Genomic DNA, 21,746 nt, shown 5'->3' on the forward strand with positions numbered 1-21,746 from the left:
CAACTATTTAACATATGATTAGTCATGCAGATTCTTGTCATGTCACTGCGTTGTTACTGACAAATCAATCATGAAAAAAAAAATCAATGTGTGTGCATGAGATTTCTCAAATCTCAGACTTTGTTGCTTAAAATCTGTATAAAAAATGTAGCAAAAAAATGCTGCATAAATGCATGTGAACATAGCCGAAAGCTGGTATGTAGAAGGTACTGAAAGCACTGCTAGGCTGCAAGGAGCCAGGACACAGGAAAACTAAGAGACTTCATACCAAGACAGAGGTGTGTGTCTTGGTGGGTCTTCTATAGAAAGATACTCACATTGGAGAACGCCAGGCCACTTGCAAAATCTGGTGTGGAGCACAACAGAGAGCAGCGACCATAGGAGAAGGTGATGAAGCCCTGCTGAGCTAAGGTGGATACGTAACAAAGTCATTTCATACAGCTGTCGACTATGCAGAATATTCTTTTGTGGCTGCAACTGTTTTCCCTCCCAAGAGATGCGGCAGCAGTGATAGAGGTGCAGATACCAGAGAGGAGAAAATGCAGTGCCGGAGACTGTATCAAACATAAAAGGTTTATTTTCATGCCATAACATGACTGTGTAATTACAAGGGAAACAGATAGGGTCTCTGCATGCTGTGGGCATGACCCTGCTAGAACTTGTTACAGCTCCTGTCTAGCTGCGAGATAATAGTGAAGCGAACTCCACAGGAATGGGGAATATAATAGTGGAATTCTTCTCTGCAGCGACATGTGAAAGAGTCTGCAGGTAGCGGAGCTGGAGGGCGGCTGGAGAGTCGGACATGATAACAGCTGCTTCTTTCAGGGCACGAGAGGCGTTCATCTCCCCCTCGGCTGCCACCACCTGTACAGAACACAATATGAGGACATCTGGTTAACACGGCAGGCTTCTCGCATCACTGCTACCATTGATAATGGTCCAACTTTTACTTTTTTTTTTTTAATGGCTACCAAAATTGTGAAATAATAAAAGCAATACTAAGCACCTATATTTTTTGCCAGTGATCCAGATCTATGTTTACATGCGGTCAACATGTGACCGCTGCAGTAAATCACTGGCCGCAGTGGTCACATGCCATACTACTGGTATCAGCACTCATGACATTAGTGTGACATGTGACTGCATATAAGCAGGGACCAGGGGGGTAAAAAATATCAGCACCAGCGTGCTCCAGGTCTGCATTCAGAAGTTTTCAGATCTAGATTTACCATAATGCATTAGTGTACACACTGCTACATTGCACACAGAGTAGTGATAAGCGAGTATGTTCTGTTAACCCTTTCAGGTTATCTTCTGCCTAAGAAACAGACATTCCTCACATGTATTAAAGCTGTCAAACAGTCGCAAATCATGAGCACTGAGTGACTAAAACATAACACCTGAGCACGCTGAAGATACTCGGAAAACACCCGAGCATGCTCGTAAATCTCGAGTAACGAGCATGCTCGCTCATCACAAACACAGAGGACAATGATGAAAACTTAGGTTTACAGTGTTTCACTCTACTGAGGCTGTCCGAGGTCAGACAGTCTTTCGAGACGGGATGGAGATGTCAGGTGGCAGATACTTACTAAACCATCCACTGCGCTAGGTAGGCGACTTAAAGGGGTTTTCCCACAAACAAAAGTTCATTTTAATCAATAGATCTTGGAATAATAATAATTTCCACAATTGGATGTGTTTAAAAAAAATGCTCCTGTGCTGAGATAATCTTATAAATGTGCCCCTGCTGTGTACTGTGTAATGGCTGTGTATGACCGTGCAGGAACATGGTCTGATCATACCACAGCTCCTGGGCAGAGGGAAGCAAAATACAGACAGGAAATCATTAGATCACGGATGATTCTTTTTGTGAGGTAAAACATTTCTCTGCCCGTTTTTAAGCAATGTTTTACTTCAAAGAAAGAATCAGCTGCTTTCCGTGCTGTAATGTCTGTATACTCTTTTGCTTCCCTCCTGCCCAGGAGCTGTGGTATGATCAGACCATGTCCCTGCCCGGTCAGACACGGCCATTACACAGTACACAGCAGGGGCACATTTATAAGATTATCTCAGCACAGGAACATTTTATTTAACACATCCAATTGTGGAAATTATGATTATTCCAATAACTATTGATTACAATGCACTTTGTTCATGGGAAAACGCTTTTAAGATGTTTACGCGTACCTGTTGCCTCCTTGGCCTTGATGGTCAGCTGTACTGTTGTGACCGTCGTTGTGATCTGTGCTGGAAACCTGTGCATGCACCATGTGCTCTTGGCTATTACTGGGACTGTATCTGTAAAGTCGCGATAGTCTGTGTCGAAAAGAGGCAGGGTTTATGAAAATCCGCCTAAAATGGGCATTACTGGGTGGGACTTAAAACACCTATTTCCCTAATACTAATTGTTTCAGTACAGTCAGAGCACTAAAATTCACAATTGGAACAGACTACAGGGCCGATTTATAAAACTGTTTGAAATGTTGCAATTAATTAGCGCAACTCCCAGCTGCGCAATATTTTGCAAATTTTTCCCATTATTACACCATGCTAAACCCCAAAAATAGGCCGGACAAAATTGTTGGCACCCTCAACTTAATGTTTGGTTGCACACCCTTTGGAATAAATAACTGCAATAAATCACTACCTATGACCATCAACAAGCCTCTGGAATTTTGGACTTCTCTTTTTTTTGCAAACTTCCAGGTCTCTCATATTTGAAGGGCGCCTTCTCCCAACAGCAATTTTAAGATCTCTTTACAGGAAATCAACGTGTATAACAAAACAAATGTGATTGCAATAATTTTCTGGGAGAAATACTTCACTTTCTGGAACAATTTCAAGGGTGCCAACACTTTCGGCCATAACTGTCCTATTTGTTTCAATAGCCAATTGAACAAGGGTAATTTCGGTAATCTGATCATCTTTCTATTCCCTGGTGAAGGATATAAAAGGAAACCTGTGTATTATATAGTGACAGTAATATTTGGTGGTCAGACAAAAAATAGTCCTTAGACAATCTGAACTACCCCCTTCTGCAGAATTGGTGGCACATGCAGGAATAGTGGTGTGCATATTGCATACCTATCTATTATTATAATCATATATTGTGTATATGTTATCATTATTACATGCTTGTATATGGGGTGAGGATGCCAATGAAACTGCACATGACAGTAAGTTATTACAATGATCTTTAGTGCGATGCCAGCTACCTGGCAGTAGTGACTGGTTCCCTGGCACAGATCCTGTACACAGTTTAATGATGTAATTTACAACAGTCGGAGTTGAATTACAGGTGACTTACTGGCTATAAGCCATAAAAACAACGTGCACTGTTCACATACAGGAATAATCATCAGAAATGCTGACATCAGTCCTGTCGGCGGAGATCATCCAGGTCTGAGAAAAGTAACTTTCGGCTGTCTCTGGTGTACCTGGCCTGGGCTCATATCAACAGGAACTGTCTAATCCTGTCATTTATTCCTGGGTAGATAGAACCACCCTAGGGGAGCTGCCTCAAAATATCTGCTTGCTGTCAGGAAATAGAAACATACCTATTTAACACAGAAGCAGAAAACCAGAACAGAACCTAACACTACTCACAGTTAAGTATTTTGAATGATACCATTCATTTTATCATGTGACGCACTGGAAAGCAGGAAAAAAAAAATTCCAAGTGCGTTGAAATTGTAAAAAAAAAAATAGTTTTTGGAGTTTTTTTATTTACCATTTTCACTATAAATTAAAACTGAACTGGCAATATGATTCTCCAGGTCAGTATGAGGACGCAGATACCAAACATGTATAGCTTGGGGCTTTTTTTTAATTTTTAGTGGTGGAAAGAAAAAATTGGAAATTTGTAAAAAAAAAAAAAAAAAACATTTTGCTTGTGTCGCCATATTCCGAGACACGGAATGTTTTTAATTTTGGGAATATGGGGCTTATTTTTTGCACCCTGTGCATACTTTTTACTGTTGCCATTTAGAGGTAGATACGATGTTTTGATCACCTCTTATTGCATTTTATTGCAATGTTGTGGTGGCCAAAAAACGGTAATTCTGGCGTTTCGATTTTTTTCTCATGATGCCTTTTACTAAATGGATTAATTCATTTTAGATTTTGATAAATCACAGCGATACCAAATACATCTTTTCTTTTTGTGTGTTTTATTTTTAATGGGGCAAAAAAAGAGGGGTTATTTGAACCTTTGAATTTTTATTTTTTTTTAAATATTTTTAAACATTTTTTTTTTATTTTTTACTGTATTTAATAGTCCCCTTAGGGGACTTGGAGCTGCGATTGTCTGATCGTTTTTGCATCAACACTGCTATGTATAGTCAAAATCACGGTCTCCTATGAACGCCAGATAGAGGCCGGCATTTACAGGCATACTGGCATGACAGGCACTGGGATCTTCAGCAGACCCACGGCTTTGATGGCAACCCATTGGCACCCCGCGATCACGTCACAGGCGTGTCAATGGGTGGGTGGAAATACGAGCCCCCCACCCCCGCCGGCGTTGTATTAAATACTGCTGTCAGAGGGTCTATCAAAAAATGTCAGAAACAAAATCCTACAATCTACTGTGTTTAGGATATGTGCACAAAGGACCCATAAAAAATGCAATATGTCTACTATGATGTACATCAGAAAAATGGAGTAGATAATAGCTGGCATAGATTTCATTTTCAGGCACAAAAATGCACCACATATATTAAGAGGCATGCGCATCTTAATAAATTTGGCACACTTTAGCCCCAGTGTGTTTTTTGTTTTTTTGGATGGAGACACAGTGTTTCATTGTGGTTATTACAGGCAACACACTGGGCCTAGATCATCATCGGTCCTTGTGGCCCATAGCAACCAATCACAGCTCAGCTTTAATTTTTTAAACTGCTCTAGTAAAATGAAAGCTGCGCTGGGATTGGTTGCTATGGGTAACAAAGACCATTATACTAAGAGACAGTTTTCATAAATCTTCCCCCCCATATGCGTGCGTGGCATATAGAAGCCTGGGCATAGTGACAGAGGATGGTTGCTGTATAACACAGCTGGCATTTGTGATGTCTATGAACATCTGCCAAGCATGGCACTATATAACTGAAAGTCCGACTCCTGATGAGACAAATGACATCTAATACCTTTGCTCTGGCCTCACGGGCTGCTTCTGCCTCAGCGGCCATTGCTCTCTGCAATGATGAAGGCAGTTTGACGTCCTTTATTTCCACACGCTCCACTTTAATCCCCCATTCTTTTGTAGCATCGTATAAGATTCTCTGCGGATACAACAGTAATGGCAGAAGTATATAATTACCGTCCTCTTACATATCATTAGAATGGAGAAATATATAAAAGGCCTTGAAAGACCACCTTAAAGATTATGACATGGCAAAAAAATATTTTTACATATTAGTGGCTACCATTTAATAAAAAAAAAATGTGCAAAAGTTTTAGTTTACAATCTTTGCTGCTTCAATCAGCCCCATTTCAGACCCTTTTCTATGGAACCTGATCTAAGTTTCCGATTTTTCTCTTGTGCGAGTGTCTCTCCAGTAATACAGGCTGGATGTGAGATCTGTGTCAATCCAGGATACTGCTGTCTTCATTGCTCATATCAGCACATCTTCTATCCAACACTATTCATGTGCTTTCCTCCATGTCTATAGCTTGTTTTTTTTGGTTTGTGGTCTTTGAGGCTTCTGGATATTTCTCCCCACAACAAGGCTGATCTGTCTACGTCCCTGCTTGTCTTGCTATCTCTAACACTGAGAGAAGGGAAGGAGGGTCAGAGTGTGAGCTCTAATGGAAATAAAACATTTTTAATGAAGTCTTTTTAGAATGTTGCTGAACTTTACACTTAGTAAATTTACAAAACAACTGTGCGAAGATGTACATAGCCTTTAACCCCTTTACAACCCAAGGTGGTTTGCACGTTAACGACCAGGCCAATTTTTACAATTCTGACCACTGTCACTTTATGAGGTAATTACTCTGGAACGCTTCAACGGATCCCCCTGATTCTGAGATTGTTTTTTCGTGACATATTGTACTTCATGATTGTGGTAAAATTTCTTCGATATCACTTGCGTTTATTTGTGAAAAAAACAGAAATTTGGCAAAAATTTAGAAAATTTTGCAATTTTCAAAATTTGAATTTTTATGCCCTTAAATCAGAGAGATATGTCACACAAAATAGTTAATAAATAACATTTCCCACATGTCTACTTTACATCAGCACAATTTTGGAACCAACATTTTTTTTGATTAGGGAGCGATAAGGGTTAAAAGTTGACCAGCGATTTCTCATTTTTCCAACAAAATTTGCAAAACCATTTTTTTAAGGACCATATCATATTTGAAGTCACTTTGAGGGGTCTTTATGACAGAAAATACTGAAAAGTGACACCATTCTAAAAACTGCACCCCTCAAGGTGCTTAAAACCACATTGAAGAACTTTATTAACCCTTTAGGTGCTTCACAGGAATTTTTGGAATGTGGAAGAAAAAAATGAACATTTAACTTTTTTCACAAAAATGTTACTTTAGACCCAATTTTTTTTATTTTCGCAGGGGTAACAGGAAAAAATGGACTCCAAAATTTGTTGTGCAATTTCCCCTGGGCACGCAGATATCCCATATGTGGGGAAAAAACACTGTTTGGGCGCACGGTAGGGTTCGGAAGGGAAGGATCGCCATTTGACTTTTTGAAAGTAAAATTTGCTAGAATAATTAGATGACGCCATGTTGCATTTGGGGAGCCCCTGATGTGCCTAAACAGTGGAAACCCCCCATAAGTGACACCATTTTGGAAACCAGACCCCTCAGGGAACTTATCTAGATGTGTGGCGAGCACCTTGAACCCCCAGGTGCTTCACAGAAGTTTATAATATTGAGCCGTAAAAATAAAATTTTCACATTTTTCCCACAAAAATGTTTTTCAGCCCCCACTTTTGCATTTTCATAAGGGTAACAGGAAAAATTGCACCATGCAGTTTGTTGTGCAATTTCTCCTGAGTAAGCAGATACCCCATATGTGGGGGAAAACCACTGTTTGGGCGCAAGGCAGGGTTCGGAAGGGAAGGAGCGCCATTTGACTTTCTGATTGTAAAATTTGTATGAATAATTAGCGGAGGCCATGTTGCGTTTGGAGAGCCCCTGATGTGCCTAAACAGTGGAAACCCTCCACAAGTGACACCATTCTGGAAACTAGACCCCTCAGGGAACTTATCTAGATGTGTGGTGAGCACCTTGAACCCCCAGGTGCTTCACAGAAGTTTATAACATTGAGCCGTAAAAGTAAAATTTTCACATTTTTCCCACAAAAATGGTTTTCAGTCCCCAATTTTGCATTTTCATAAGGGTAACAGGAGAAATTGCACCATGCAATTTGTTGTGCAATTTCTCCTGAGTAAGCAGATACCCCATATGTGGGGGAAAACCACTGCTTGGGCATACGGCAGGGTTCGGAAGGGAAGGAGCACCATTTGACTTTTTCATTGTAAAATTTGCTTGAATAATTAGCAGATGTGCCTAAATAGTGTAAACCCCCCACAAGTGACACCATTTTGGAAACCAGACCCCTCAAGGAACTTATCTAGATGTGTGGTGAGCACCCTGAACCCCCAAGTCCTTTACAGAAGTTTATAACATGGAGCCGTGAAAATAAAAAAATCAAACTTTTTCCACAAAAATTATGTTTTAGCCCCAATTTTTTTATTTTCACAAGGGTAAGAGGAGAAAAAGGACCCCAAAAACTTTTGTGGAATTTCTCCTGAGTACACCAATACCCCATACGTGGGGAAAATACAGTGTTTGGGCGCACGGCAGAGTTCAGAATGGAAGGAGCACTGTGTGACTTTTTGAAAGCAAAATCGGCTGGAATCGAGAACGGACGCATTGTCACATTTGGAGAGCCCCTGAAGTGCCTAAATAGTGGAAACTCCCCACAAGTGACCTCATTTTGGAAACTACACCCCTCAAGGATTTTATCAAGGGGTATAGTGAACATTTTGAACCAAGAGGTACGACACAGAATTTGATAACATTAGGTCATCATATTGAATAAGTTGTCATTAGTCTTGAGCGCAAGTGCTCGCTACTTGAGTTTGCATCGGGTACTCAGGTATTCACTATGTATCAAGGGTGCTCGAGTGACATGCTCGAGTCCCCGCCCGCATGTTTCACGGTTATTAGACACCCCAAAAAAAACATGCGGGGATCGCTCGTGCATGGCAGGCAATCCCCGCAAGTTTTCTTTGGCCGCGAAGCATATGGGGCGAAGACTCGAGCATGTCACTCGAGCACCCACGATATTCAATGCATACCCGAGCACCCGATGCAAACTCAAGTAGCGAGCACTTGCGCTCAACACTAGTTGCCATATCGTCATCTTTTTTTTTCTTTTTACTTTTGAAAAAAATCCCAACCCTAACCCTAACCCCAACCCTAACCCTACCCTAGCCCAACCCTAACCTCAACCCTAACCTCAACCCTAGCCCAACCCTAACCCCAACCCTAACCCTAGCCCAACCCTAACCCTAGCCCAAACCTAACCCTAGCACAACTCTAACCCCAACCCCAACCCTAACCCTAGCACAACCCTAACCCGAGAGTTTATTTTTTACGCCGCTCCTCGTGCGGTATAAGTGATTAGACGACTTTATTCTTCGGGTCGGTGCGACTGCAGAGATACCAGAATCATATTGGGTTTTTATGATTGACAGCTGTCACACACTAAAAGACGCATTTTTTTGTAAAATCTAGTTTAAGCTTCGCCATGTTTTGAGAGATATAATTTTTCCATATTTTAGCCGACAAAGTCATGTGATGGCTTGTTTTTTGCGGGATGAGTTGACGTTTTTATTGGTGCCATTTTTAGGCACGTGACATGTTTTGATCGCTTTCTATTCCAATTTTTGGGAGGCAGAATAAACAAAAACCAACAATTCAGGAATTGTTTTTTAAAAAAAATTTTTATTCTGTTCCGCGTGTGGTAAAATTGATAAGGTAGCTTTATTCTTCAGGTCAGCACGTTTACAGCGGTACCACATTTATATAGTTTTTCTATGTTTTGGTGCTTTTACATAATAAAAGCAATTTTATAGAAAAAATAACTTTTTTACTTTTCGGTTGATGGAGCTGTATGGCGGCTTGTTTTTTGCGGGACGATATGACGTTTTCAGCGGTACCATTTTTATTTATATTCATCTTTTTGATCACGTGTTATTCCATTTTTTGTTTGGCGGTATGATGATAAAGCATTGTTTTTTGCTTCGGTTTTTTTTTTTTTTTTTTTACCGTGTTCACTGAAGGGGTTAACTAGTGGGACAATTTTATAGGTCAGGTCGTTCCGGACGCGGCGATACCAAATATGTGTACTTTTATTGTTTGTTTGTTTTTTTTTTATAATAATATTTATTGATGGGTACATTATATTTTTATTTTTGGTGGATTATTATTTTTTTTATATTTTTACAATTTTTTTTTTTTTTTCACTTTCTGACAGTTTTTTTATTTTTATACTTTGTCCCACTATGGTACTTTCACTTTTTTTATCCTGATCGCCTGCATAGCACAGGAATGGAGCACCATCCCTGTGCCATGCAGGCTGTCAGAGCAGCACAGTGAGAAGATAGTTTGATCATGCGCTGCGCATGACCAAAAAATCTTGCTGCTGTCTGGTGACCCGGATGTTGTCATGATGACATCGGGTGGTCATGGCAACATCCGGGAAGCCACGGCAAACAGCGCTGGAGGCCGGAAGAGGAGGTGAGTATCGCGATCACCTCCCCTAAGCCACCGCAATGCTGCGATCGACTTCGATCGCAGCATTGCGGGGGTTAATGTGTCGGGAGTGGTGCGGGACAGCTCCCTGCACATAGCACCGGGTGTCAGCTGTGACAATCAGCTGACACCCGGCGGCGATCGCGCCCGCACAGCCTGTGTGCGCACGCGATCACAATGACGTATCAATAAGGGTCAGGCTCTTAAAGCCCAGGGCACAGACTCGTATTAATACGTCTTGGGCTTTAAAGGGGTTAAAATAAGCCAAATACTGGTGGCCAGGGCAGTGGGACAATCTGCATTCTGTAGGTAGACCTGGCAATACGTGTTTGATTTCTCTGAAGCTCTACTGCAGGAGAAAAATAAAGACTTATTTTGGAGCCCCAGTGATCCAAAAAATTAGTTCTTGAACCCAGGAATGGATCAGAGGCCCATGCTTGACCTCCCATCCATCACTTGTCTATGGGAATTTTTGGAAATATCTGTCCACTGTACACTGCTGTTTCCAACAATCCCACAGATGAAATTGTTAGAACTCTCCTGTTAGGTTTTTTCTATTTTGCTGGTCACATGACCTTTTTTGCCTATTTAATCCTGCTCCGCCCTTCTGGCCATGCTGGACTTCATTGTAATTTCTACTCTTAAGCTAGCCAGGTGCTTTGTAACCTTTCTCAGTCAGTTTAGCTAGGTCTTTTGACCTCTATGTTCTATGTTGTTTGTTTGTCTTTTTACTGCTACAATTTCTGCTAGGAGGTGTCCATCTTTCTCCCAGTCCCTAGTTCTTATAGGGATCCCTCCCTCACATCTATAGGTCTTCGTTCAGACTAGCTGAGGACTTTAGCGGGTCTGATCGCAGGATCAGGTTCCTCGTTACATCGTAGGGATCTAGCTTAGTTCTATTGTAGGGACAGATCTCCTGTCTTTCCTTAGTGCTTGTAGCCTATCATAACAGTAAGTCCAGCCCAAATATATCTCTAAGGAAAGACCTCCCGTTTCCATCATGGTGTCGGTTCAGGATTTGGCTCAGCGCCTGCAGGGACTCTCTCTGGAGGTGGCCGAGCTCCAACAACACGTGAGTAGCTGTTCTGGAGCGCATTTTGTGGAGCCAAAGGTACGATTGCCTGATTTATTTTTTGGTGAACAACAAGATTTTTTTTCCTTTAAAAATGCTTGTTTATTGTATTTTCGTTTGAGACCCAGATCCTCTGGTGATGAATCACAGCGCATAGGGTTCATAATGTCACTTTTGCGCAAAGAACCTCAGGGATGGGCCTTTTCTCTCCAACCTAGTGATCCATGCTTTAGATCAGTGGATAGTTTTTTTTCTGCTTTGGGGTTGTTGTAGGATGATCCTGATCGTGTCTCATCAGCTGAGACGGAATTGAGACTTTTGAGGCAGGGATCAGGTAATGTGGAAAATTATTGTACTCACTTCCGTCGGTGGTCTGCTCAGGTGGGGTGGAATGATTCAGCTCTGAAAAGTTTGTTTCTTGCTGGGCTAGGTGAAAGGGTTAAGGATCTGCTTATTGCTTATCCTACACCTGGAAACTTGCAGGAGGCAATGCAATTAGCTATACGGGTGGACAGGAGACTGCGTGCAAGGGTTAATGAGAGTAAATCCTTTGCCATGTCAGCTCCTAGTCTTGAGAGGGTCTGTACTGACATTGGAGAGCCGATGGAGATTGGGGCGATGTCACCCCGCTCTCAGGAAAAAGACCGCAGGTTTTCTGAAGGTTTGTGCTTTTATTGAGGAAAATCTGACCATTTCATTAAGAACTGTGTGCTTCGTATGAACAAAGAAGAAAAAAAAAAGGTCAGTTACGCCCGTATAGCCTGTTTAAACACTAAGGGGGTATTTCTTTCTGCTACTACTGCAGCTCAGGAAGAATTAATTGAATTTCGGGTATTTGTGGATTGTGGTTCTACTCTGAATGCGATTGATGGGGGATTCTTGGAAAAACTTAAATTAAAACCCAAACCTTTGTCATCCCCTATTTCCGTGGTTTCTGTCGATGGCTCTCCCTTGAAATGTGTTACTCACAAGGTTTATGAATTTCCCCTCACTATTAATGGTATTCACCAAGAAAATTTGGATTTGGTAGTATTAAATAATTTGCCTTCTCCAGTAGTTTTGGGGTTACCCTGGTTAAAATTGCACAATCCTGTACTGGATTGGTCTACTAATGAAACTAAGTCCTGGAGCCCTAAGTGTTATGACAAGTGTTGTAACGGGCGCATTGCTGCTGTGGATAAAGGGGAATTACCTGTACCTATTCAGGATTTTTGGAAAGGTTTTTCTGAGGAGGAGTCGCAAATTTTGCCTCCCCATAGAGACTATGATTGTACCATTGAATTTGTCCCTGGAGCGACTCTTCCTAAAAGTCATTTATTTAATCTTACTATTCCTGAGAGAAAGACTTTGGAGGAATACATACAGACGAGCTTGGCCGCCGGTCACATCAGACCCTCTAAGTCACCTGTGGCTGTTGGATTTTTTTTTTGTTAAAAAAAAGGACGGCGGTTTACGTCCTTGTCTGGACTTTCGTGAGATTAATAAAATTACTGTACGCAATCCCTACCCACTGCCATTGATTCCCGATTTGTTTAACCAGTTAGTGGGGGCCAAGTGGTTCTCTAAAATTGATCTCCGGGGGGCATACAATTTGTTGCGCATGAATAAGGGTGATGAATGGAAGACTGCTTTTAACAATCCTGTGGGTCATTTTGAGAATCTGGTTATGCCTTTTGGTCTTACCAATGCTCCAGCATTTTTTCAGAATCTTATTAATGACATCCTTAGACCTTTGATCGGCAAAAATGTGGTTGTGTATTTGGATGACATTTTGATTTATTCGCCTCATCTGGAGTCTCATTGGCGGAGCGTACGTGAGGTATTACAGTTATTAATTGACAATTCGCTTTTTGCTAAGCTAGAGAAATGTGAGTTCGCTGTACAATGAATTAGTTTTTTGGGCTACATTATCTCCAGCGAGGGCTTTGAGATGGACCCGGTGAAAGTTCAAGCTGTGCAGGAATGGCCTAGGCCTATTGGTTTGAAATCGATACAGAGGTTTTTGGGTTTCACCAATTATTACAGAAAATTCATTAAAAAAATTTCTATTATTGTTAAACCACTGACCGATCTCACCAGGAAAGGTGCTAATAAGGTTCAGTGGACTACTGAGGCCATTGAAGCGTTTGTGTTTCTAAAGGAGAGGTTCAGCTCTGCTCCCATCCTTATGCAGCCTGATGTGACTAAGCCGTTTTTGGTTGAGGTTGATGCTTCTTCTGTGGGGGTCGGTGCGGTGTTGTCTCAGGAAAACAAGGATGGAGTACATCCCTGTGCCTTTTTTTAAAAAAAATTTTCTGAGACTGAACTTAATTACGATATTGGTAATCGGGAATTGCTGGCTATTAAACTTGCATTTGAACACTGGCGTCATCTCTTGGAAGGTGCTGAATTTCCCATTCAGGTTTTCACTGATCATAAAAATCTGATCTATCTTGATGCTGCCAAGCGCTTGAATGCCCGTCAGGCTAGGTGGGCACTTTTTTTTTCGCGGTTTAATTTTTCCGTTACTTACATCCCGGGTACCAAGAATGTTAAAGCTGATGCTTTGTCTCGCAGCTTTTCTCCCATGGTCGGTGCTGAGGAGGAGGAGAGCATTTTACAAGAAGGTGTTGTGATTGCTGCATTGGACTCCGTTTTGGAAGATGAGATTCTTAAAGCACAGGAGAATGCCCCATCTAACACTCCCCATGGGAGGTTGTTTGTGCCTAGGACCTTTAGGAGAGATTTGTTTGTTGAGTGTCATGAGTCTCGGTTGGCAGGTCATCCAGGAATTTCTGAGACCAAGAGACTTGTGGGTCGCAGTTTTTGGTGGCCTGGATGGCAGAAGGAAGTCATTAAGTGGGTGTGTCAATGTACTGTGTGTGCTAGATCTAAGTCTTCTCATACTCCTGCTGCGGGGTTGCTTTGCCCTCTGGAGGTTCCTAGTGCACCTTGGACACATCTGGCTATGGACTTTATTACTGACCTTCCCTCCTCTGAGGGTTTCACGGTCATCTGGGTGGTCGTGGACCGTTTTAGCAAGATGTGTCACTTGGTTCCCTTCATCAAACTGCCCTGCGCTAAGACACTCGCTAAGGCCTTTATCAAGGAAATTGTCAGACTCCATGGTGTTCCTACTGACATTGTTTCTGATAGGGGACCTCAGTTCGTGGCTCGTTTTTGGCGTGCCTTTTGTGACAGGTTGGGAGTTCATTTGTCGTTTTCATCTGGATATCATCCTGAGTCTAAAGGCCAGACAGAAAGGAAGAATCAGGATGTTGAGCAGTTCTTGCGTTGTTTTGTGGCAGACAATCAAGAGGGGTGGTCTGAGTTTCTGCCGCTTGCTGAATTTGCTCTTAACAACCATACATCCTCTTCTGCTGGGTGTTCGCCTTTTTTTTGTTGTTCTGGGAGACATCCGTGTTTTGGGTCATTCTCCAAATTGGTATCGGCTGTACCTGAGGAGGAGAGTTTTTCCGGTGATTTGGAGAGAGTTTGGACGGATGTGCGTGGTAATCTTCAGGAGGCTAACAAAAAATCTAAGAGATACTTTGACAGGAAACATCAAGAGGTTTTGTTTACGGTTGGTGACATGGTTTGGTTGTCCTCTAAGAATCTGCGGTTGAGGATTTCTTCTAAAAAATTGGGTCCCAAGTTTGTAGGGCCCTTTAAGGTGCTTCAGGTAGTTAACCAATCTGCTGTTAGGTTGGAGGTTCCTACCTCCTGGAAGATTAATCCGGTGTTTCATGTTTCTCTATTGAAAAAAGCTGATGTATCAGATAGAGACGCCACTGCCACTGTTCCTCCGGTGGTGGAGGACGGGGAATATGAAATTTCCCGCATCCTTAATTCTAGACGGTATAGGGGGAGTTTGCAGTATCTCGTCGCTTGGAAGGGTTTCGGTCCCGAGGATAACTCATGGGTGAGGGCGGATGATGTTTCTGCTTCCAGACTTGTCAGAGCGTTTCACAAGAGGTTTCCTGATAAGCCTGGGCCTAGGGGATAAGGAGGATCCTCATAGAAGAGGGGGTACTGTTAGAACTCTCCTGTTAGGTTTTTTCCATTTTGCTGCTCACATGACCTTTTTTGCCTATTTAATCCTGCTCCACCCTTCTGGCCATGCTGGACTTCATTGTAATTTCTACTCTTAAGCTAGCCAGGTGCTTTGTAACCTTTCTCAGTCAGTTTAGCTAGGTCTTTTGACCTCTATGTTCTATGTTGTTTGTTTGTCTTTTTACTGCTACAATTTCTGCTAGGAGGTGTCCATCTTTCTCCCAGTCCCTAGTTCTTGTAGGGATCCCTCCCTCACATCTATAGGTCTTCGTTCAGACTAGCTGAGGACTTTAGCGGGTCTGATCGCAGGATCAGGTTCCCCGTTACATCGTAGGGATCTAGCTTAGTTCTATTGTAGGGACAGATCTCCTGTCTTTCCTTAGTGCTTGTAGCCTATCATAACAATAATGAATGGAGTGTAGGTCGAGCATTAACACCAGTGCCCCATTCAAAAAGTGGCTCTCCAAAGCCTTGTTCATTGGAGTCATAGCCTCATATACCATAGAATAAGGGGCTGCAGGGCCCCAAGAAGTGCTGTATCTCTGTTACAGTTTGTTCTCTACTCTGGGGAATATAAGACCACCATCTACAATGCGGCTTCATTCATGCAAATGAGGTGGGCTGTGGTTTTCTACACAACTGAGTGAGTGGCAGAGAAAACTATGAAGGGGACACAGCACTCAATCAGGGCTGCAGCTAATTCATTCTCCAGATCAGTCATCATCCAAGAGGTTGGACTCCCAGGAATTGATGGCATATTCTACTAGTACAAAGTGCAGGGAGAAACTATGACAGGAATTCTCTCTTCTGCTGGTCCTCATAAATGTCTATGGTTGTTCCCCTGGTAGATACTCTGAATTCAGAGGTGAAAGCCCCTACAGAAACCCTAACACTTCTCACAACTGTATGCTGCAGTGTAGGTAATCCTTTATAAGGAAAGAGTAACACAGCTGTATTACTCAGATGAGGATCACAACGCAATGCTTGGACTGGCCGTTGCCTCTCCTAAGCGAGACAGCTGCATAGAAATACATATTGTCACACTTGGGTCAGGAGAGCCGACGGCCAGTCTGAGCATTGCGTTGTGATCCTCATCTGAGTTATAGGGCCGTGTGACTCTTCCTTAGAGCAGAGACAGATGGCCGCATTTCTCGTGCGAGGATCGCATCGTAAACCTCTTACCAGCAAGCCCCTCTCCTGACCTGAGCTTGACAGCTGCATCCATCATCAGAAATCCATCATGCTGTCATGCTCAGGTCAGGAGAGGTGCCGGCCAGTCCATGCAGTGCGATGGGATCATCACACGAGTTATACGGCAGTGTGTCCCTGCCCTTAAGCTAAATATCTGAGCAGCACAAGGCCTGATAATTTGCTGAAAGTTTTCAATTTACACTACCATAGATTTAGCATAATCTTGAGAATTATTTGTGAGGTTATCACTCTGGATTCCAAAAAGAATGTTCCCATTTAACCCTGCGTCAGGCGCATCTCTGAGAGCCAGAGTTTGGGCGCAATAAGCCTGACAGTCACAGGTTAGAAAATCGCCTATAATGTCTAGTTATCTCAATTTCAGTGCTCTAAAAGTAATCAGTGACCTTCAGAGCAATGTATTAAAAGGGTGTATATGAAATCAGATGCAAAAAAAACGAATTTAACCCTTTTGCACCACTGGGATTTTCCTTTTTTGCATTTTCGTTTTTTGCTCACCTTGTTCCCGGAGCCATAGCGTTTTTATTTTTTGGTCAATATGGCCATGTGAGGGCTTATTTTTTGCGGGACGAGTTGTACTTTTCAAAGCCATTACTAGTTTTACCATATCGTCTACAGGAAAACGGTAAAAAAATTCCAAGTGCAGTGAAATTGCAAAAAAAGTGCAATACCACAGATGTTTTTTTTTATTTTTTTTATCACGTTCACTGAATGCTAAAACTGACCTGCCATTATTATTCTCCAGGTCATTATGAGTTTGTAGACACCAAACATGTATAGGTTCTTTTTTATTTAAGTGGTGAAAAAAAATTCCAAAGTTTGCTAAAAATAAATAAATAAAAGAATGGCGCCATTTTCCAAGACCCGTAGCGTCTCCATTTTTCGGGATCTGGGGCTGGGTGAGGGCTTAATTTTTGGGCGCCAAGCTGAAGGTTTTATTGATACCATTTTGGGGTAGATCCGATGTTTTGATCACCCGTTATTGCATTTTTGCGACAAAAAAACGTAATTCTGGCGTTTAGAATTTTTTTCTCGTTACGCCGTTTACCGATCGGATTAATTCTTTTTCTACATTGATAGATTGGGCGATTCTGAACGCGGCGATACCAAATATGTGTATGTGTTTTTTTTAATTATTATTTTATTTTAAATGGGGCGAAAGGGGGGTGATTTAAACTTTTATATTTTTTTAATATTTTTAAAAACATTTTTTTTTTCACTTTTTGCTTGCTTCTATAGTCTCCATAGGAGACTAGAAGCAGCACTTGTCTGATCGTCTCTGCTACATACAGATGATCAGCAGATCACCTCTATGTAGTAGAAATGCTCCTGTGCTATGAGCGCCGACCACTAGGTGACCAGCTCATGACAGCCACTGGAGTCTGCTGCAGACCCAGGGTTGTCATGCCAACCAATCGGTGACCCGCGATCATGTGACGGGGTCGCCGATGGGCGGGGTAAGTGACGCACTTCCGGCGCAGAGCTGTTAAATTCCGCTGTCAGTGATTGACAGCGGCATTTAACATGTTAACAGCCGCGGGTGGATTGCAATGTAATAATCAGCTGACATGTGCCCGGTTCAGTGAGGACTCAGCACCGGAGCCATCACTGAACCAGGGGGGTTACAGCCTTGTGCGTACAAATACGGCACAGGCTGTAAAGGGGTTAATAACCATAAAAGTAATAAAACATCAAGTATCCAAATTTCATAACCACCACCAAATAGCCTCCAGTTTTCAGGACATAACTATTACTAAAACTAATTGTAAGGCCCTTAGATGCTACTGGAGTCAAGTTCACTCAGATTCAGATGTTAAAAGGTAGGCAGAAGAAACACATTGGCAGAGAGAAAAGCAAAGCTGGCAGATCATATCAGATCATATCAGAGGTTATTATTAAGTGTTCGGGCGTAATGTGCCTGAGAGGCCATTTCTAAGAAAACCCTCTTATTTCTATGAAATATCCACAAACTTTGCATTATTCATTTTATAAAACGAGCAAAATAAACAATTTTGATGAAAAAACCCCCAGAAAGTACAAACCTTCAAAAGTGAGAACCTTCAGGCGTAATGAGCCTTAGAGGCCAACGGAGGTCACACCTGCTCTCCGCAAGGATGGCGGTAAAACTGAGTGGGGGAGGGGGTGGGTTTCAAGCAGCAGCTAAAGATAGGAAGATATTGGGAGGAGCGGGATCCCCTGCCGCCTTCTAGAGGAGCTGTAAGCAAAAATATGTGAGCTGTGCCTGTCAGACCTATTGCGCCCGACTCAGGGTTAATGGCACCAAGCAGAGATCTTGAAAATGATGAAGCATCAAAATGCAAGTATATTAGAAAGTCTTAGAACTTATTTGGATAAATGTAATAATAAATACATAGATACAGGTATAGCAGCCATCAATATGACCGCTATGATAACAGCGCTATTTGCGAGGTGCGGCCGCTCCTACTCACTTTAAATAAGCGCCACTATTAATACAGTACTATGGTACCCGCATTGTGCTGACTGCTACATTTGTGCATATGAACGGTACCTTGTGTGTACGGTTTGGACGCTGGATTATATATCTGTATTCCTGGCTGACATTATCAGAACGTCTCCTTACAAGATCACAGTAACGATTCATATAATAATTAACCACACTGAAACTGTGTGTATAATCATTAACCACTGCTAGTACATAGCACAAAGGAGGAGTATTCTTTGTGGTAAGAGCCAGAACTGAGATTGGGCCGTATTACGTTTTTTGTATAGAGGTGTAATACGACTACCATAGAGGTGCCTGTGTCCTCTTCTGCATATGCCTCCAAATTTCAATCGCTGCACGTCCTATTGGACTCCGTCTGTGTGGAGGCTGTATGGATTGGTACATGGGCTCTGGACATAGGTCAAGAAACCTTTAACTGTATGCTATATCCTGTTAAAACATAACTGCAATCAAAAATTCAAAATTCAGCTGTGACTGCAGTTCCAATAACTCACACTCAGAAGTGCCAGAAGCTGAGATCCAGCAGAAACTTGTTGGTAACAATGTGGTTATTATTCATTTTAGTTGGCCATGTGATGGTACAATGTCATAGGCAGGCACAGGGACCACAATGGCTGTGAAAATACCACCAAGCAACTACAGCCTTCTTGTGAGTGTCACAAGGTGAAATTTTGGAGTTAAATGGGTTTTCCCATGAGCAAAAGTTAATTTTAATAAATAGATATAGAAATAACTAGAAGCCCGACTTCCGAAACAAATAAGTTTCGGAAGCTAGAAAAGTGTGCTCTACATAATAAAAGCTAACTCAAGTTACCCATGTCTATTTACTTCCACCCTTTTTACACAATAAACAACAAAGCTGTCATAATTAATAAATTGGTACCGTATATACTCAAGTATAAGCCGACCCGAGATAAGCCGAGGCACCTAATTTTACCACAAAAAAACTGGGAAAACTTATTGACTCGAGTATAAGCCTAGAAAGGCAAATGCAGCAGCTACTGGTAAATTTCCCTATCCTGGTAAGCATTGCCCACTCTTCCCCAATCCTGGTATGCATGGCCCCCTCATCCCAATCCTGGTATGCATGGCCCACTCATCCCCAATCCTGGTATGCATGGCATCCCTCATCCCAATCCTGGTATGTATAGCCCACTCTTCCCCAATCCTGGCATGCATGGCACTCCTCATCCCCAATCCTGGTATGCATGGCCCCCTCATCCCAATCCTGGTATGCATGGCCCACTCATCCCCAATCCTGGTATGCATGGCACCCCTCATCCCCAATCCTGGTATGCATGGCACCCCTCATCCCCAATCCTGGTATGCATGGCCCCCTCATCCCAATCCTGGTATGCATGGCCCACTCATCCCCAATCCTGGTCCTCTGCTGACACTGTATGCCTGCTATTAAAGAAATGAATATTCACTCCTCTCTACTCCCATGGGTGTGGAGAAGAGTGAATATTAATTCTCCTTTAGCAGCGGGCACACGTGGTAGCTGCAGCAGTGGCTACTGTGTGTGCGCAGCGCTCCTCCACCGCCGCAACCCCCCAACCACCACTATCCACCACCGGAATGTATATACTATATAAAGTATACCCAAGTATAACCTAAAAAATGTGCTGAAAAAGTTGGCTTATACTTGAGTATATACAGTAAATGGCATTACGGAAAACAAAAATAAAATTTGGAAGATTACAGAGACGTTCGCCAATTTAAAAAGTGAATTGCCCAGGGCAGATTGTGTGGATATCTCTCTGTATGCTGCCCCTCTGGCCAACTGAAATAATTGCAGCTGATGCTCTTTATGCTCTTTATACTCATTAAGCTCTTTATGTAGTAAGATAACAACTTCTACAATTGGATGTGTTTAAATAAAATGTTCCTGTGCTGAGATAATCTTATAAATGTGCCCCTGCTGTGTACTGTGTAATGGCTGTGTCTGACCGTGCAGGAACATGGTCTGATCATTCCACAGCTCCTGGGAAGATAAGGAAGTAAAAGAGTATACAGACAATACAGCACAGGATCACAAATAATTCTTTATTTGAAATAAAACATTGTTTAAAAACAGGCAGGAAATGTTTTACCTCACAAAAAAAATCAGCTGTGATCCCCTGCTGTAATGTCTGTATACTCTTTTGCTTCCTCCCCTGCCCAGGAGCTGTGGTATGATCAGACCTGTACGGTCAGACACAGCCATTACACAGTACACAGCATGGGCACATTTATAAGATTATCTCAGCACAGGAACATTTTATTTAAACACATCCAATTGTGGAAGTTATTATTATTCCAAGATCTATTGATTAAAATTAACTTTTGTTTGTGAGAAAACCCCTTTAAGTGCAGGTCCATGAGAATTTTAGGACTTTCTGAGGAGTTTCCCCTTTAAGTGACAGGACTTACACTCATATGATCAGCCATTTCTTCACGATCTACCAAAATCTCTGTCAGGCTTTTGGTGCCTAGCATATTCCGTAATGTGGTCTGTGCCAGCATCTGAGTAGCCTGATTGGCGTTGTCCACTTTAATGACTGTAACAATTGGATTGAAGATCCGGTAGAAGACCACAGCATCCACCATGATGGTCACAGAGTCCTTGGTGAGAACCTGCAAGTAAAAAAAGGACAAAGTGCACATTTAGAGTATTAATAATCCACACAAGTTGTAAGTAATTCCCTGTCTTGTCAGATACCTTATTATTGCACCACTCTGAATATTTACTGATCTGAAATACATATAAAATTAGAAAAGGACGTCCACCCAACTGTTCCTGAATTTATTTAAAGTGGTTTCTGGGCATAGAGCTATTGGGCATGCAGTGTAGTTTCACCACTGGGACTCTCACCAAAATTGTACCCAGCCCCATCTCTGTCAGGGAATAATTGCCAAAGCATGCTGACTCCATAATGACATGAAGTACAGTGGCTTGCAAAAGTATTCACCCCTTGACATTTTTTGTGGTTTGCTACCTCACAGCCTGGAATTTCACTATTTTTATGAGGGTTTGCATCAGTTCATGTAAAGAACATGCCTACAACTGTAAACCTTTGGTTTTCTGTTTATTGTGAAGCAAATAACAAATAGGACAAAATAACTGAAAACTTCACTGTGCATAACTATTCACCCACCTAAAGTCAGTACTATGGAAAG

General features: G+C 42.1%; 1 protein-coding gene across 2 annotated transcripts in view; it reads right to left on the reverse strand.

Moving 5' to 3' along the window:
* Positions 1 to 559: 559 nt before the first annotated feature.
* LOC141236267 (stomatin-like) overlaps positions 560 to 21,746 on the reverse strand; it is a 51,148-nt gene continuing 29,961 nt past the window's right edge. For both annotated transcript variants that reach the window (XM_073668238.1, XM_073668237.1), the window contains exons 6-8: positions 21,000 to 21,203; positions 5,148 to 5,282; positions 560 to 864 (exon numbers count right to left, since the gene is read on the reverse strand). In XM_073668238.1, coding sequence (XP_073524339.1) covers positions 676 to 864; positions 5,148 to 5,282; positions 21,000 to 21,203 — 528 coding nt within the window. In that variant the 3' untranslated portion in view covers positions 560 to 675. The remainder of the gene's footprint in view (positions 865 to 5,147; positions 5,283 to 20,999; positions 21,204 to 21,746) is intronic.

Source organism: Phyllobates terribilis, unplaced genomic scaffold (assembly GCF_046119375.1).
Source record: "Phyllobates terribilis strain yellow unplaced genomic scaffold, ASM4611937v1 Scaffold_2__4_contigs__length_985480577, whole genome shotgun sequence".
Taxonomy (NCBI): Eukaryota; Metazoa; Chordata; class Amphibia; order Anura; family Dendrobatidae; genus Phyllobates; species Phyllobates terribilis.